The following is a 17,302-nucleotide window of genomic DNA, read 5'->3' on the forward strand; positions in this document are numbered from 1 at the left end:
CAGCGTGAAAACAAGTGGTAGATGGTCTGACTCAACCCTAGTTAATGCCCTAAAATCTGTAACCTTATCGAACATGTTGTTATTCAATAACAGGTAATCCACGACACTTTTCCCTGGAGTTCCCTCAGTGGCCCGAGTAACATTTTGAAAACAAGTGAAGCTACCAATATCTTTGTCGGCGAACAGCCGACCGTTCGCAATCTTTAAATTTGTAGCCCTACACAAGCTAATCATATTCTGTCCAAAACTGTTTATATACATATCTTGTGAAGTCCTGTGAGGTAGAGCAATATCAGATGTATAATTTGTTGGGAGAGGGATAAAATCTGTCGTCATCCTCTGTTTCATCTACGTAATCACGCAAGTTTCCTATTCGTGCGTTGAAATCTCCCATTAATATATGATCGCAGTCATCTAAATTTCCCATGTGCTGTGCCAGTTCTATTTCTACAGTTTGAAATAAGTCTTCAGTGTCGTGAATGGGAGATCCCGTAGGAGAAACATAAACTGTACCGATTAGTAAACTCACGTTCCATTTGAAGAAGTTTTTGTCTAACACGCACCAAATAATGTTCTTTGATTTGCTGGGAAGGCGTTTTACCCCTTCATTAATTTCCTCTCTTACATATAAGACTATACCCCCTGAATTTCTAATGGCACGTTTGCTTCTAATCCTGTTACTCGTGTAAACAACAAAACCATCAACAGTGAAATCATCATTATCGTTACCCCATGTCTCTTGTAAACCCATGATGTCGTATTCTTTTAGGAAGCTAACAAAGTCATCGTCTAGGAGTTTGTTTTTAAGTCCATGTACATTCCATGAAATCACTTTAAGTCTGTTATCGTTATTACAGAGGGAAGGAGATATTGAGTCCTGTTGTACATCATTGCTACAAGGAAAGTCTAGAGTTAAAATTGCTGAGCTAATCTCAGGAGTCTTATCTGTTCTGGTGTTCGGTACTTCCACCGTTGACTCCATCGCCCCTGAAAAACCTGAGTTGGTTCGGCCCTCAGAGCGTCGGCATAAGATGTTCCTGTGCGCAGTCTTATATTATCCCCTCTTATATAAGCAATCAAGTTCTTTGCAAACAGAATCGTTCCATTTTTGTTTAGATGTACTCCGTCAGGACTGAGGTAGCACAGCCCTATGTTGTTGTTATCTATGTAATGCCACCATTGTTCCTGCATACCTCGGCCACACCCAGATTGACGCGCGCCGTCCGTTCGCTGTCCCCATTGGCCCGTTCTATTGTTCCTGAGATCGCGACTCTTTCCACACCTGCCTGCTGGAGCGTGCTTGCCAGGTGGTGAATTTTGTTTACGATTTCTTGCTCTGTGTCATTGTTGTTATTTGTGCCCACGTGCACGATCACTGTGGATGGGTTTTCTTTTTTCACTATTCCTATGGCAGGGGCAAACAAATCTTCAACCCGTGCTCCACGGTGGGTGAAGCACTTGACATTGTTGAATCTTGACATCTTATTTCCCTTCAGGTGTTTAATCATCGAGTCACCTACGATGACAGTTTTTCCTGGCTTTTTAGAGTTGTAAAATCTGGTCTTCTGCTCTTTCCTATACATATTAATTTGTTGTGCTTGTTGTTGTGACGCTTCAGCTAGATCAGGATCATGACTGGATCCGAGCTCTACATGGTCTTCTGTAGTCTCCAGAAGGGAGAAGCGGTTAGAGGTTCTGATTACGTCGTCAGTACTCGTGATCGCCGCTGAGCGCCTTGTAGTGTTTCTCCCCTCTACTGTTTGCCAATCTGAAGAGGAGTTCACTTGCGTCGTTTTGGTCTCCTGAGGATAACCTCTGTCTGTTTCTTTAAGGGACTGAACCTCAGCTTGGATTTCTTTGATTGTATCCGCTAGCTGCTTAACCGTAACCTCTAGCCTGTCATTGGTTTCAACTGACGTGGACAACCTTTCACATCGGGAACAGTGATCAGTGGGCTTTTCGACCCCGTTAGATTTTGACGGATTATCAACTTGGCCCTTAGTAATGTCGTCTACTTGTCCATCATTGTTGCTAACACTGCCTCTTAATTTCCTCAGTTTAGCCATTAATTGTTCGTGTTCTACTTCTTCTTCCGCTTGTTCTTCTGCCCAAGTTTCTTTTAATGTTTCCAACTCGTCAAATTCTTTCTCCATGAGTTTACATAAGTTTTCCGTCATCTCAACTTTACTTTTCTTTAGGTCGTCTTTCATTCCCCTTCTTCCCAGTTCTAACCTGAGTTCTGTTGTTTTCAATTTAGGAAGTAGCGCGATGGCCACTTCCCTGCTGTACCCACATATTTCAACTTGCCGCCACATTGTTAGATCCGCGTCAAGAATACCGCAATTAACGAATAAATTGGAACGGGCTCACCAATATGTTCGTGTACACTACCGCTGGGTGGATAGCAGCTTGTTTGCTGCTTTCGGACCAAATTCAGGATATGGTGAGCCGTGTTGAGTCCGGGAAACGATAATTAGCTCAGTCAGGTTTTCCCGCCAACTGGAAAACAAAGGGGAGGGCGCCAGCAAGGAAACATACAACAAATTTACAGTCCTTCCAGTTCCAGTATCGAAATATTTTTCGAAGTGCCAATCACCAGATATTCTGTAGGGTTATCTGTCATCAGAATGGATTGAAACTTACCCGCAAGGGCTCCTTAACAGGAGCCCGATACGGTGATTCCGCTTGAGAGCCGATACGTTTTATCTATGGCGTCATTCGGCTTGGGGTGTCACTTCACAGCTCCACAGCTCCCAAAGTACTCCAAAATGTCCCGGAATCTTCTTAATTCAGTCCGGAATATTGACTCTACTGTCTTAACTAACTATACTCACAAGTACACTTCAGTATGTAGCGTAAAATAAAGCAAAAAAGCAGTTTTTATACAGTAAAGTCAGGAGCTACGGAAATTGCCGTCTAGTCGTGTCAGCGACCTCTGACCTCTGTCTGTACTCATAGTATTGTTACAGTGCCAAGCTACAACGGTTAGCTTTATGTAGTGTTCTGTCAGATACATAACAATACCTTCAGTCTCCTCTTTGATTTGTCAGAAGAATCTGTGATATTTACGTGTACATCGTAAGCTTATGAAAAAGAGATTGTATGAAACATTGTCATTGTAAGGGTCTCCACATGTATTTGTGTTCTCAAGTTGCAGAAACCGAAACACAAGTAACCACTGTGAATACTCGAACACCTCTATGTTGTTTTAGTACATGTAGTTACTTCTGCCAACAAAAAATACTCATATGTTACAAGCCACAGTCCAGTTTGAATATGTCATTTTCCATGATGTTTAACTTAAAAGTGATTCTCACATATCAAGTTGGTGCAATTTGTTCCATGTTGTTTTGGTTGGTGATAGACATATAGAATGGTGTACATATTGCTTGATACTGGTAACAATAATTTGGAAAGTACATGTAGAATGGTCTTGTACTTCTTTTGAAAAAAATTCTTCAGTTTGTAACTGAGAATTTTTATAGCTGTGCCATTGGAACAAAAAACACTATGGTCAACTTGGGATGCAAAGAAATGTATACCAAAACCAGTGTAACAGAAAATGGGATATTACTGGTAAATACTTTGTTCTGAATTTATCTGGACATATACAGCTATTGACACACATTCAGCTAGTCTTATAAAAGCCAAGTTGTTTACAAAGTTTTTGGCAGTTTGCTTGCCCATCTGAAAATCAAAGAAAGTACTAGTATGTCCCATTGAATAAAAGCATTTCTACAAATCAATGTCTTTTGCAGTCAGATGTACAGAGTAGAATGGACTTTCAGAGTGTCACACGTTGTTTGGAGGGTTAAGTTAAAAGGGAAGGGAAATAGATTGGCTTATTGTGGAGAAATCTATGAATAAAGCTATCAGTGAAGAGAAAAGTGTGCTGTGTTACTTAACTGTGTTTCTCACACTTGAAAAGGTTATTTATTTTGAAAAAGAATGGCAAAGTATATGTAAGGTTTAATCACTCAAGAAGTCTTGTCCAGTTTCATAGCATACATTTGTCAATTCATTTTATCAAGGAGATTAAAAAGCTCTGTTACTATTCATTCTAGCTTACTCTGTTATTTTTTTTTTATTCTTTTTATTCTGTTTTCTTTTACCAGGGTGACCCTCTCAGTGGCTACTGCACTGCTTTACAGCGGGGTCCTGGACACATATGTACAAGGAACAAAAACAATGTAAAACATACAGAACTAACAACAGGACAAAACATTATCAAATACAAAGCCAGTATCCAGTATGTTACTATTCTTGCGTACTATTAAATATCCATCGAAAATACTTGGTGCACAGTAGCACATATGTAACATTACATTACATATAATCACAATCATGACGCAAAAGTTAACTGGCAGAATTTTCGTCCAAACGTTGTTCTTTGCTTAAGTTCTTTGCTCAAGTAAAATATGAACAGAACGGGCGCAAAAGGTCGAAAACAACAGGAGAAACTCTTGTAAACTTGACGAGAATTCTACTTCCGGTTACGGCTTCGAGTCCGTACGGTGCTCGAGAAATGACCAGTTCTGCAAACGGCGAGACCGTAAACTCACCAGAAAAATAATATAAATCGTTTACTTTCTGCTGTTTTCTGACCAGAAATCGGTTAGGCATTAAAAGTATGCGACAGAAAAGCTTTAAAACGTGGAGAAAACGGTGCGCAATGTGTTTAAAAATTAATTTTTGTATTTTTGTTAAGTGTATAACGTAACCCCCAAGAGAGCCTAATTTGGAGCCATCTCAAACCGGAAGTTCCAAAATGGCCCGTATCTCGCTAACGGAGCGGGTTTCACTCCCGGATTTCGGCTTTTTGGGAATTGCGAGAGCGGCGAGGCTCGTATGGGGTTTTCAATTTTTGAAATGTTTTCGTCTTAAAATATCACTTTTCTTCAACTAATATACCGGAAACGTATTCTATCATTTTGGGCTGCGTTTATGTAAGATATTTCAGCCCCAAAATGTGTTATTTGTACATTTGTTTAAGATAAATAAATATTTATCTAAATAACCAATTTTGGAACATTTTTCTTGTTAGATCAACGTAACGCACTTAGAATTCACTCAGATGTAAAAAGTAACTCATTACAGACATTATGCAGTAATGGTGTTGCAAACTTTTTAGTTTTTCCTAGAATTTGCACCGATTTCCATTTACTTCAATGTCGCAAAGTTACCATCAATCCGCCGGCGTGTCAAATGCGCCGACTACTGACCTGAAGTATTACTGCAGCAACACCAAGGATGACTGCAACGTTTACGAATCCCGCTAGGCGTCCTCATTGGCACGTGGCATAACCGTTCCTACTACACTACATGTGTTATACACTGTACATGTACATATACAAGATACACATTAATTTTGAAGCAAATTCGACCCCCGTCATATTTTCTGAGCCAATTAACGAAACTTTGAGACAATGAAAAGACGACAAATCACCAGAAAGTGTTGAGGATTTTATTGGAAAGGTCGGTCTGCACCTCTTGTTTGCACATTCACATGCAACGTTGAGAAATAGGAGCACACAAAAGTAGGGCTGTTAGCTGCGCATCCCACAGGCATTATTAACCTTCTCCCTGCTGCCTTACCACGTAATCAATACAAATCCGGTGCCAAACGGCTACATTAGCTGGCTGAGGGTTAAATGGGAGAGTGGTGCGGGCATATAAAACAAGAGAAGCCATTGCAGCTTCCATATGTAACACTGAGCATCTTAAACTTTTGAAAATGTTAGAAATTTTGAACCGTTAGAAGTCGAAAATTTCTTGGACAAAATATCTTAAACAGAAATAAAGATTATGAAGAGTATCTTCCTATAAGGTTTTAAAATGTGCTACAAAGACTACCATTTCTAGGTATCATTTGGACATAAGCCTGAAAAAATCTTTGAAAGCTCTGAAAAGTTCTAAAAGCCTTAGAACGATATATATTACAAAATAAGCATAGAGAAAATCATAATTTCACAAATGATATGTTTACCTTGACAGCAAAGAGCATATAATGTGTAAAATATCATCAAAGCAAACTAAATCAAGTCTTTGCTATCTCAACTGTCCCTAAAACCTTGTAATTTCAAATGTCGAATTCCTTGCTTTGAAATTTCCATGAAATGTTTCCCCTTAACATGTTAACTTTCTGGTCTGCACAACACTTTTTTACAGCATAATTATGTATGACTTGGCTTGTCTACTGTGGGATACAAAAGCAGCCGAACAACACAACTTATTATTTGCTGCTGTTCCAATATGGAAGACCTATGTACAAAATGTATATATTACAGTTCTTAACCCTTTTTCATGTTGATGCAATTTTTTGACCATCGACGTTGCATCAAAAGAGTAATACAAAACCACCACGGTATCAAACCAATGGAAAAACGACGGTTTAAATATCGCTTGTCTTTCTTGTAGACGGCTCGAAATAACCACCAACAACCTGCAACTTGCTGAAGAAACTTTTGATTGCGGGTTAAGAAATATCACATTTTTGCAAGTGGTAGCAGAGTGCCAAAACTTGTCAATAAGTGTTAGTGGTTTGCAAAGAGTAGTGTCTAACAAAACCATAACTTTGTGGAACTTTTGAGCTTCTGAAAAACCATGTACATTTACATGAGAGCTACAAAAGATGGCAGAAGTGTAGGAGCACCAGCTTGGATATTCAGTCAAAGCTGCCCAAGAAGACCGATAAATTCTGGTCTATGTGGACAGGTGGTCGCTGTAGACATTTTTAATGCTGGTCTCAATGGGAAAAGCATCTATGAGACCACTAAAATGTGGTGGCCTGGTGGTCCTTTTATACAGGTGGTCGCTTCTACAGTACAGAGATTCACCTGAATGCATAAATTTAAAGTTTTTCCGAACTGCAATATTGCAGGTTGAAGGTAAAAAGTATTTCTGGCCTCACATACGCACGCTTGTCATGCACAATCACAACAACAAGGCCACAGAACAACGTAGCTACACAAGCTTTTAACAAGCTCTGATGTCCCTGCTGTTTCAAAGGAAACACCCCTATTCAAAGTGGTACATCCTGAATCTCTTAGCATGGCAGACCAGTTGTGGAATGTACCATTTTGTTTACAGGGTGACCTTTTTGTATCAGTGGAATGAGCCGTCAATCATGTACATTACACGTAAAAAGCACTGAAAGTTTTGATAGAAATCTGAAACAGGGCCAAACTTTGCAGAACAAAAGTTTAAATAAACATATTACATTAACATTAATATTACTCTAGTCCAGTCAAATTTGTACAGACACTACACACTCAAAATAATAACAAATTATCTCTATGACTAAATAAAGTAGTAACACCCATAAAGATATTACTGGTATAGCATGGTTCTTAAATAACAAGTGACAAGAAATGTGAAAATGCTTTCTAAATCTAACATGATCAGTGTTCACTCTGGAATGAGGGTATTCAGTTTAATATTGAACGTTAGTCTTATTATATGAAGGAGTTATAGTAACATGTAATATGATGGTCATTCCACAGCCACAGCAGAGACAGGGGAGCTTTTGTCTGTACAAGCGAGCAGATCAGAACGGCCCCTGGACCCGAGAAAGACATCTGAGGACACACAGACTTCATCTTATGGAGGACATCCACGTGGCCTTTTCATTTTTTTTCTGGTGGACAAACAAGAGTTATTGTTCCCTTTGAAAGATGGGCACTGATATGCAACAGGAATTTGATGACTAATTACATAGTTGTTTGAGAATTCCTGAACTACTAGTATTAGTGCGATTCCGAAAAAAAAAAAGCCTTGAAAACTATGTTTTGTGTACAACATATTACGTAGAAACATAATACATCATGTATGCTTTTAATAATCTTGTTTAAACTGTTAGGAATGATTTTTTCAGTCAATTTTACACGCATTTTCAGTGTCACTTAATTATCAACATTTAGAAATGCTATTTCTCAAAATCGATCTTACAATTTTCTCACTCTTGCATTAGATTTGTGGTCCAGAATGGATGTCATCCATAAAATTGTGTTTGTGTGGCCTTTTTTCTAATGAGATTGGAGGTGTAGCTGCCATATCCCAGTCAGTACTCTCCATGTGTTTTCCTTATTTACAACGTCGCACACACACATGGGGGGGAGGGGGGCGGCGGAAGGAATACGTCGGGCAAACCCCGGTCTTGTCCCAGTTTTCGTTTACACAATCATTGCCTTGTCCTTATCTACATACACATTAGGCCACACTGATTCATTTTGATGTTTCTCAGACATTTCTTAGAAAAAATTCAGAAAAGGAAATAAAAAGATACCAGTATAAGGGCTAGGAGCAACTCGTATCCGACAATATTCACTCCCTAAAATTTATTGTACCTACATGTATAGACTTTCCCCAAAGACTCAATTTTCGTGTGAAATTTCTCTTCAGCATATATTACTTTTGGTAAAGATCTGAGAACCAACAAATTAAATTGGTGTGGCCATACTTGTCCTCCTCCCAACCTGACTTATGTACTACATTCTTGTCTATCACTTTTGTCAGACTTTTGCGTACGCGGCAGAAATTTGCAAAACTTGCACATACTGGAATGGAACAGGCTGACATTGCATTGCTGGAATGTAGTATTGTTGATATGACTTGTGAATTCTCGACTTGGCAAAAAGAAATACTGCTGCATTGATACTTGCATCGAAATTCATCGATATGCACACATGCAAAAGGTGCTCTTCGCATTTTCTTGTCGCATTTTCAGTTAACCGTTACATTTTTTGACTCATGGTCTCTTCATGATACTCCCGATTCAAGCCAGCTTGAAAGTTTTCGCTTCCCTTTTGTAACACGCTATGTTATAATTCAGTCCTAGACAGACACATGCAATATACATGCATGTACAGCCACCTTAGCAGTGTAACTTTTCAAGTACCCGAAACATGACAACACTTTTTCCCCAGAACCACAGAAAAGTACATGTACCTGTTCCTGACACTCTTATGCCATTCCTAAAAACATGATTTTGATACTTGTAGAAATGATAATAATGATAAAATTATATGTTACACAGTAACAGAAACTTTCGAGATTAAACACAATTTATAACAAACATGTACAGCATTGCACCAATCAATATACAACTTAAAATTTTAAAGTGCTCCAAGACTTTATACAAGATCATACATATATAAGACTCCAGAATCCAGATTATAAATAAATAAATAAATAATTATTATTTCAAGCAATGTGGTCTAGTGGAAAGGTAATAAAAGAAGCTGCAAAAAGATATGCAAAAAAAAAGTCTGAGCCAAAATCTGTTTCAGTGAATTCCTTGTGTTGTACATGTACCTTTCCTCTCCACCCATTTTACATACTTTGTACACTATACAGGTTGATTTCCATACAAACACTTCCCCCTGCTGACATACAGCTTTTCTTTTTCACAATGCTGGTGTACTACCTGTATAACACTCGTAACTTTAAATTTGAAAAAACACTTAGTCTAGTGAATTTGGAATTTAAATTATGGCAAAATCTAATTTAGACAATATCACAGTGACTGCAAATTGCGATAACCAAATACCAAGGAACAACTTGAAATATTTGTGGACTTGTTCTTAAAATGAAAGGGCAAATTCATAGGACCCTTAGAATTTGAAACAAGATTTTTTACAAGTAACAACAGAACCTTTAGGGCTTTTCCTTCCCTTGAAAGACTAGCATATTAAATTGCACTGCTTCTCAAATCTTTTTGATGATCTTAATAAAAACATGAATTTCCAAATTTAAAGTGTAAACCAGCTGTGAAAGTCCCAAGGTCAGAACCCCACAACCAGAATTTGAAACAAGACTTTAAAATGAAACAGGAATTTCTTTTTCATCCTAAAAATGTTCATGCTAATTTTGGAGTTTCTTAGTCTGAAAATGAGTTTTCCAAATTTAAAGTGTAAACCAGCTGTGAAAATCCCAAGGTCACAACTCCACCGCGACCTCTTTGTGCTGTACCACCGGCAGGTCCATGTCGAACGCCAGCGTCCCGCCCAAGGTCGCGCCCTCCAAAGTTCCGTCGTCGTCGTCCATGTCGTCTGCGGGGTTGTCGGACAGGAGCCTTTTGCGGGGGTCGTGGTCGTGCGAGGGGAGGGCCGCCTCCTCAATCATCTCTAAGCGAACAGTTTCCACATGGTTTCTACCAAAGGCCTTACGCCTCCTAGGTAAAAAAAACAAAAGATTCTTTTAGAAAAGTTAATAAAGAAACTTAATATGCAGCAATTTAGACTAAAATTGTACTGAAGCTAAAAAGGCTGGCACAGCTTTAGTTTCAGTTTATTGGGCTGCCCTTCAGCCCCTAAACTGCACTAAGGTTAAAAAATAAAAGTACTTTTACTACAAGATCACAATGTTTTATTTCATAAACTTAAAATTGTAAACATCTTAAGTTACCGTTAAAAGCTACATCGTCAAGATGATAGTAGGATACTGAAATATTGCCAAAGGTACATGTAGCGTCTACCAAAAGAAACATGCTCGACAATTGTTAGAGCATGTTTGAACAACATGCAACATTCACACAACAACAACAACAACACAGGACAGACACCGGACAGGTCATGCAAGACATGCAATTCACAGAGGTACAAAATAACCTGATCCTCTGGTCAGGACAGAGGGAACCAAAGAGCTCAGGAACATGAAGGAAATAAAATTGAAATGTGCTGTTCTTCTATGGTGTAATGTTGACAGACAAAAAATAACAAAGATTTTACTTAAAAATGTCTAAGACCCAAGGTGTGGTGCAACTATTTTTCATCTTTGTATCATTGCTATAAATTGTTTTTACTCATGTTCTGACATAAAACTTATTAAAAGAGCGCAAAATAAACTATTGACAACAACTACCAACACAACATCACCTTAATATGTAGATGTCCGAGAACTATGGAAATAATTTTGTGTAGTGCAACTTTGAAAAAAATTCTTATACCATTGCTATAACTTCACTCATATGGACACAAGGGTGCAAAAAAAACAACAACAACGACATCTTCAAGATCACTATGACCACTACTATCACATCACCTTATGTAGAGTTCTGACTGTTGGAAGGAGCTAGTTTTGTGTGGTGCAACTATTTCTAATCTTTGTACCAAAGGCATAAAAAAACACAATATGTGGGCACACAAAGGGTGCAAAATAAACAAAAACAACGACGACATCCTTATGATCACCACATCACCTTATGTAGAGTTCAGACCGTCGGAAGGAGCTAGTTTGTAATGCTATAAGGAGGTGATCTTAGACGTGACTATGAGTCTTTCCTTCATGTCGGTCTGAGAGCGATAGGTCGACTGTGGCCTCATGTTGTGCAGGGACATGGTACGGGAGGTCTTGAGCTTCGCTTGCCGGCCTCTGTGGATTGCACTGTCCAGCGGAGGAAGGGTTTGAGGCAGCAGGGAGGGGGATAGGACACACCCAGAGAATTGTTGTGGTTAGATGGGTTAGTACAGGTTAGTGAAGGAGACATTGGAAAAGCTAGTAAGCATAGGGCTACAAAAATTGGCACTTCATCATCAATACAGATTGTTGTTTTGTGTTTTTTTATGTACAGAATTTTTGCCAAGCAAACTTTTTACCAAACATAGAAAACTTAAAAAATTTCTGGGCCAAACCAAATTGTAGACACAGAAGAGCACTTCAATAAAGAGTCAAGACAGTTATTGTTTTTGTGTACCAAACAAAATTTGTGCCAAATGATGGCTGTCATCATACACTGCCCCTGGTTCAAATTACTAAGTAATACGTGCTAGCTCATGTTCTGAAACAGTTAGGTATAATATACGAAATGCCAGTTTTTGCACCAAGTTGCTGCTACTAAACACATATCTGACACTGCTTCACAGACACACAATAAGCATAAAGCAGTGGTTTCCTCTACAACACTGGTGGCTTCTGAATCAAGCAAAGACTTTCTAAAGCTGCCCAAACTTTTCACACCAGCCTTGTAATAAGAAAGCACACATCTGCAATTATCACACTTAATTTGTTATAGCACAGTCAGTAGAAGCTGGAAAATTAGCTACTCACTACTGTATTAAGCAAGCAGAGGCAGGCATCACAAACTATAGGTACATTGTACATACATTTGGAACAGAAAATCTCATAGAAAAATTCATATCCAGTCACAATCATGTTAACATTGGAGGCTATGACGACTGGTTTTCATACAATGTACTACATTTTTGTACATTGTAAGTGATAACTTTTAAGAATCCTAAGCTCCTAACACAGACTTGGAGTTACCTTTGTACAAGAAAGCAGACGAGAATGCAGACACCAGACAGCACATCTGTAGTGATCCACAACACTCTGTAGTGAAATGGGTTCTGAAAAACACAAAAAGCCAAGACTGAAGACTAGGCAAACTCCTTAAAGATTCTATATGATTGTACAGTAACTGGTAGGTTCTTTAACACTGGCAATTCATACTTCTCCTGTTGTGTATCTTTGAAGGAACAGACCATAAGGTTTGTGTTTTTTTTTGCCCCGGGTGTCTCCAGGTAGCTTCAGCACTTTTCAATTCTGGTGTTACTTTCTGAGCTTCTTGAATACAGGAATAAAAGACTTGCTGACATTGATACCTGTCAATGTTCTGTCGCTTCAGTTTTTGTTGTTGTATAGTAACATTTTATAATCACAAGGTATATGGTCTTTACTTTGAAAATCTTGGCATCTTGTTGTTTTTATTCACACTCTTGCAGTCCACAAGATTTAGTTCATGCGATCAAAGAAAAACATGCATCCTGCCTAGCCTCTATCAGCCTTCGGGAGGCGGCTGGAAAGAGTAGAAATCAGCTCAATAGAGAGATAACATGCCAGGGGAGTTGGTCTGCTGGAGAGTACAGTTTGCCGCTCCCGGTGCAGCAAAATGATCTCTCCCAGCAGACAAACTCCCCTGGCATGTTATCTCTCTATTGGGCCGATTTCCACTCTTTCCAGCCACCTACAGGAGCCTGGTAGCCTGCCATCGATGGCTGAGATTTGACTCACCATTCGCCAGCTGGGACTATTGAGATTTCTGACGAGGTTGACTCCGTTGGAGGTGACAGTGTCGGCGCCCGAGCACCACAGGTACGAGAACAGCCAGGAGGAGTGCACGATGTACGTAACCGTGGTGATGTTGTTTTTGCTATAAAGACTGGAAATATAAAAGGAAGTGAGTAAGTTGTACAGTAAATAGAATACACAATGTCCTTGGTTTAACAGTCACACATTGCTGCAGTATTTGTGATCACACGATGTACGTAACCGTGGTGATGTTGTTTTTGCTATAAAGACTGGGAATACAAAACAAAAATACATGTACATATTAGTGCAGTCTTTAGAATTGCCCAATGTTGGTAATCATGAATATTGGAAATCAAAGAAAGTCATGATATAATTTTAATCGTCAGAGCCAATGCCACCTTAAATAAAAATCAATTCATTCAGTTTTTTTACACTAGATGGTAGACTTCATCCCCCTTCCCCCTTGAATCTTTGCAACTCTTCCAGTCCCACAGACAAAAATAGCAGAACTCAATTAGTGCATTGTGTATATTTTCAAGCAACCACACACACACACACACGCACGCGCGCGTGCGCACACACACACACACACACAAACACATGCACGCGCCCATACACACACGCGCGCGCACACACACACACACACACACAGACACACAGACAAACAACCTGAAAAACACATGTTCTTGATAGTATGCTCTTTGTATACCTGTAATCTCCTTGGCTGTATTGTCTGTAGTCCAAGTTCTCTACAGTCAAGGAGAGTTTTTTCATGTCAACAGGACTGATCTTGTTGCCAGTCCCCTGCTTAAGAAAAGGTGCCCTTTTCCTAATGGTGAACCTGTCTGAATCTTGTAGCCACACAACCTGAAAAATAACAAGTCTTACAACGTTTACAATTCAATACCAGCTCAGAAAAAGACAAATCAACAGTCATGATCATGACTTACAGAGTTACATGTACTACATTTTGTACCTCAAAATTGAAGTCTTTAAACTCTAGAAGAATTGTTTTTTTCTATTTTATTTCTATATTTTCTATTTCTATTCTATTCTATTTTCTATTTCTATTGTAGAGTGGAACTTAAGGTACTTTAACAACATGTACTACATATATAAATTAAATACATTTTGTAACTCAGGATTGAAGTCTTTAAAACTCTAGAACAATGTTGTTTTTCTAGTCAAATGTAGAGCCACTGTGGAACTTAAAATACTATAATAACACGTACATATGATAGCACACTCATATTTGTAAACTCAGGTGATCTAATAGATATATCAACCTGTTTTGTCTTCCCCATCATTGTAAAATTAAAAGTAAATAAATAAACAAAAATCCTTACACTGCTCTGAGGTAGTCCGGATTGCAGCACAAAATTCAGGGTGTAGTTTGCAAAGTTCTTGTGGAATGGATGACCCCTGGGCGGGGGGTATAGGTCAAAGATCACCCTGATGTTGTATGTATTGGCAAGTTGTAGAAAATCTTTGAAGGTTCCGACAGACTGGTTGGCGATCAGGGCTCTTCTCCTGGCCGACATGCCTCCCACCGTGCCAAACGGGTCCGACTGGGGGGAGAGGGGGAGAAAGGAGTTTAAGAGGAATTAGAAGGCTCAAAATAAATGACTTTTCCTTGAGAAACAATGTCCACTAATCTCAACTTGAAGCAGATCTGTAACGTTGGTGGCTGCAAGGCACTATCAAATTAGCAGGGCAGTATCCATTTGCACCTTGGTACATGTACATGTAAAAAAAAGCCAAAGCCTAAACTTCTGCTTGGAGAGTGCATTGTGGCATCAAATGGCCGAGTTTCTAGGATCATAGCACACACAAGATCGCAGGTCACAGGTTCAATTCCTTGCATTCCTGGCTTGATATTGTGTCCTTGGGAAAGACACTTTAAATGGCTTATCTCACACCACCCAGGTGTAAAATGGAGGGCCTGTCTTCGGTTAGGAAGGTAAAAGGCAGTGAAGGAGAGGGATGTGTCTAGGACACCTTCCAATGCTGTGTCCTAGACACAGTGGATTAACAACCCACTGCCTAAAATGGCTATGGGATCTTAATCAACTTTACCTACCTAGAGAAACCATTTGCTGGTAATTTTGTTGTGCTTACGTGTCATGATTGTTTTTTTTTTTAAGGTAAATAAAGAAATGTACCTGGAGAAACCATTTGCCGGCGTTTAACCTCTTGAGCTCTGATATGTTGAAGGTGGCTGCGTTGTCGTTAACCCTGTTGGGAAAGACGTCGGCGATGTTGGTGGTTCTCCTCAGGTCACCATCGTGCATCAGGAATGGCACTCCGTCAATACTGAGGAAAAAAAGAAACATGAAAATCATTATAAATTATAATAATGATTCCAAATGTGAGACATTCATGAAGATAATGATACTCTAACTTATGATGTTATCAATGATATTCTGTAGTTAAAAATGTAGGATAGTATTGTTGTTTTTATACAATGTATCCTATATTGATTGTAAAGTAATAAAGTTCATTCACTCATTCATCCAAGGAAGTAGCTACCAAAGGAAGAACTACAACACCAGTGTATTCAAATGTCATTTAGTTTCTCTTCTTAGAAGGGTTTGTTGATATGTGAATGGGATATTATATATAACTCTCTGAAATGACACTACATCAATGCTACAGTACAGAGCATTCTTTTATAAAACTAATTAAAAATCACTTGAAAAAGTTCTTGAAATTACCTTATTTGGACGTCTGTCTCTATCATGGTGGCATTGTTGTCTATTGCAGTTTGGAAGGACAGTAATGTGTTCTCAGGGGCAAGCTGGGAAGAAAACGAAGAAGAAGAGTCATTCAAGGGATATCATTAATTTACCAGTAAGTCATTTACATGCACAGATGTAATAGGCAAGTTTGACGCCCACCATATTGCATGCAATCTACTCTCAATATCCTAATTATTCAATCCATAAATTCTTTGTAGTACTTTCTTTCCTTCCTGATGATTCAACCCTTAGCACACTGAATTTGGCTACCGTTTTTCTATTGGTTATGGGTTTAAGGCTAGCCTGGGTGCCAGACTGTTTCCAGGGCCTACACAGGCCAGGACCTCCAGGGCCAACATGCCCCCAAGGAAATTATACCACAGTCCCCCTAACTTAAGCCCTGATCCACACGCTGGCAAACTCTGGGCCTAGAGTGCTATGGGTCTGACATCCAGACTAGGGTTAGGCGGCAGGGAGAAGATTAACCTTTAGCACACTGAAGCAACCGTTTGGCTACCAATTCTCTGTTGGTTACAGGGTTAGGCAGCAATTGCAAGGAGAAGGTACACATGTTGTAAAGAAAGTTGACTGACCATGGGAGCTCCCCTGTGTCCCCCGATGTTGGGTTTTTTGGGCAGCTGGTCCACAGTGATGAAACACGGGGAAGTGATGAACAACGGTGCAACATACAGGCCCCCCATCACACCCAGGTAAAAAACAAACCAAAATATCTGTAGAGCTACAGGGAAAAAGAGAACAAAGATTTGTTTGATACATGTAGGACATAATAGTTGAGGTTTTCAAAGCAAAAAGTATGTTCAGAGCGTATGACTGCAAATGCGTAATACTAGTACTTTGTATGATATGTACAGGACTGATTTGCATTTTATTACTGTCTATACCAACATAAGACAGAAATTTCCTTGTTGACTTTTTGGCCAATTTTCAGCCTTGCTCTGAATGCATGACCCACTATACCTCTGATATGTGACCTGATTTGACCCCCCAAGTGTGTCAAATGTGCCTGGGAGTCTGCAAAATTTTTGTTGTACTGTCTATCATATAAAACACGGGATTAACTACAATAGCGTGATGGAAGAAGCTAATAATTGACCAATAAATGGCTCAAAATATTCACTGTTAGTGCTGCTATGTAGTTTTCCTCTCACCTAGAGTCCTAACTTGTGCCCACTGCCCTGCTATGTGCTTACCTAGAGTCCTAACTTGTGCCCACTGCCCTGCTATGACCCAAGAGGACACTGTCATCAGGCCTACTGCACCCAGGTGCAGCCACGGGCCTGTCATCTGGAACGGAAAAGACAAAATATAGTCATTTAGTTCCAATTAAAGCACCCGGTGTATTCTTTGTGTTTTTCTGCCATTGTGTTTCTGTTGGTGGGAAATATGGGACCGAATGAAACAGAAATTCTCCTTATCAAATCTTGATATCAAAATTGCCCAAATTTGCTCATAAACATAATCTTAGTGGCATCAAATAGGAGAGCAAAATTCCTAACATGGGAGAGAGTGTCCAGGCC

At 39.3% G+C, this 17,302-nt stretch overlaps 1 protein-coding gene across 3 annotated transcripts in view; it reads right to left on the reverse strand.

Annotated features, from left to right (window-relative positions):
- Positions 1–9,851: 9,851 nt before the first annotated feature.
- Positions 9,852–17,302, reverse strand: part of LOC109481429 (glycerophosphodiester phosphodiesterase domain-containing protein 5-like) — a 66,851-nt gene continuing 59,400 nt past the window's right edge. For 2 of the 3 annotated variants that reach the window (XM_019784008.1, XM_019784016.1), the window contains exons 8-16: positions 16,976–17,069; positions 16,358–16,503; positions 15,741–15,823; positions 15,189–15,339; positions 14,373–14,594; positions 13,736–13,893; positions 13,009–13,156; positions 12,262–12,344; positions 9,852–10,171 (exon numbers count right to left, since the gene is read on the reverse strand). In XM_019784008.1, the coding sequence (XP_019639567.1) occupies positions 9,937–10,171; positions 12,262–12,344; positions 13,009–13,156; positions 13,736–13,893; positions 14,373–14,594; positions 15,189–15,339; positions 15,741–15,823; positions 16,358–16,503; positions 16,976–17,069 (1,320 nt within the window). In that variant the 3' untranslated portion in view covers positions 9,852–9,936. Of the gene's footprint in view, positions 10,172–11,197; positions 11,383–12,261; positions 12,345–13,008; positions 13,157–13,735; positions 13,894–14,372; positions 14,595–15,188; positions 15,340–15,740; positions 15,824–16,357; positions 16,504–16,975; positions 17,070–17,302 lie in introns of all 3 variants that reach the window. The other variant, XM_019784024.1, reaches the window with a different exon arrangement.

The sequence above is a fragment of the Branchiostoma belcheri genome, unplaced genomic scaffold (assembly GCF_001625305.1).
Source record: "Branchiostoma belcheri isolate BF01 breed outbred unplaced genomic scaffold, Haploidv18h27 scaffold109, whole genome shotgun sequence".
NCBI classification, from domain to species: domain Eukaryota; kingdom Metazoa; phylum Chordata; class Leptocardii; order Amphioxiformes; family Branchiostomatidae; genus Branchiostoma; species Branchiostoma belcheri.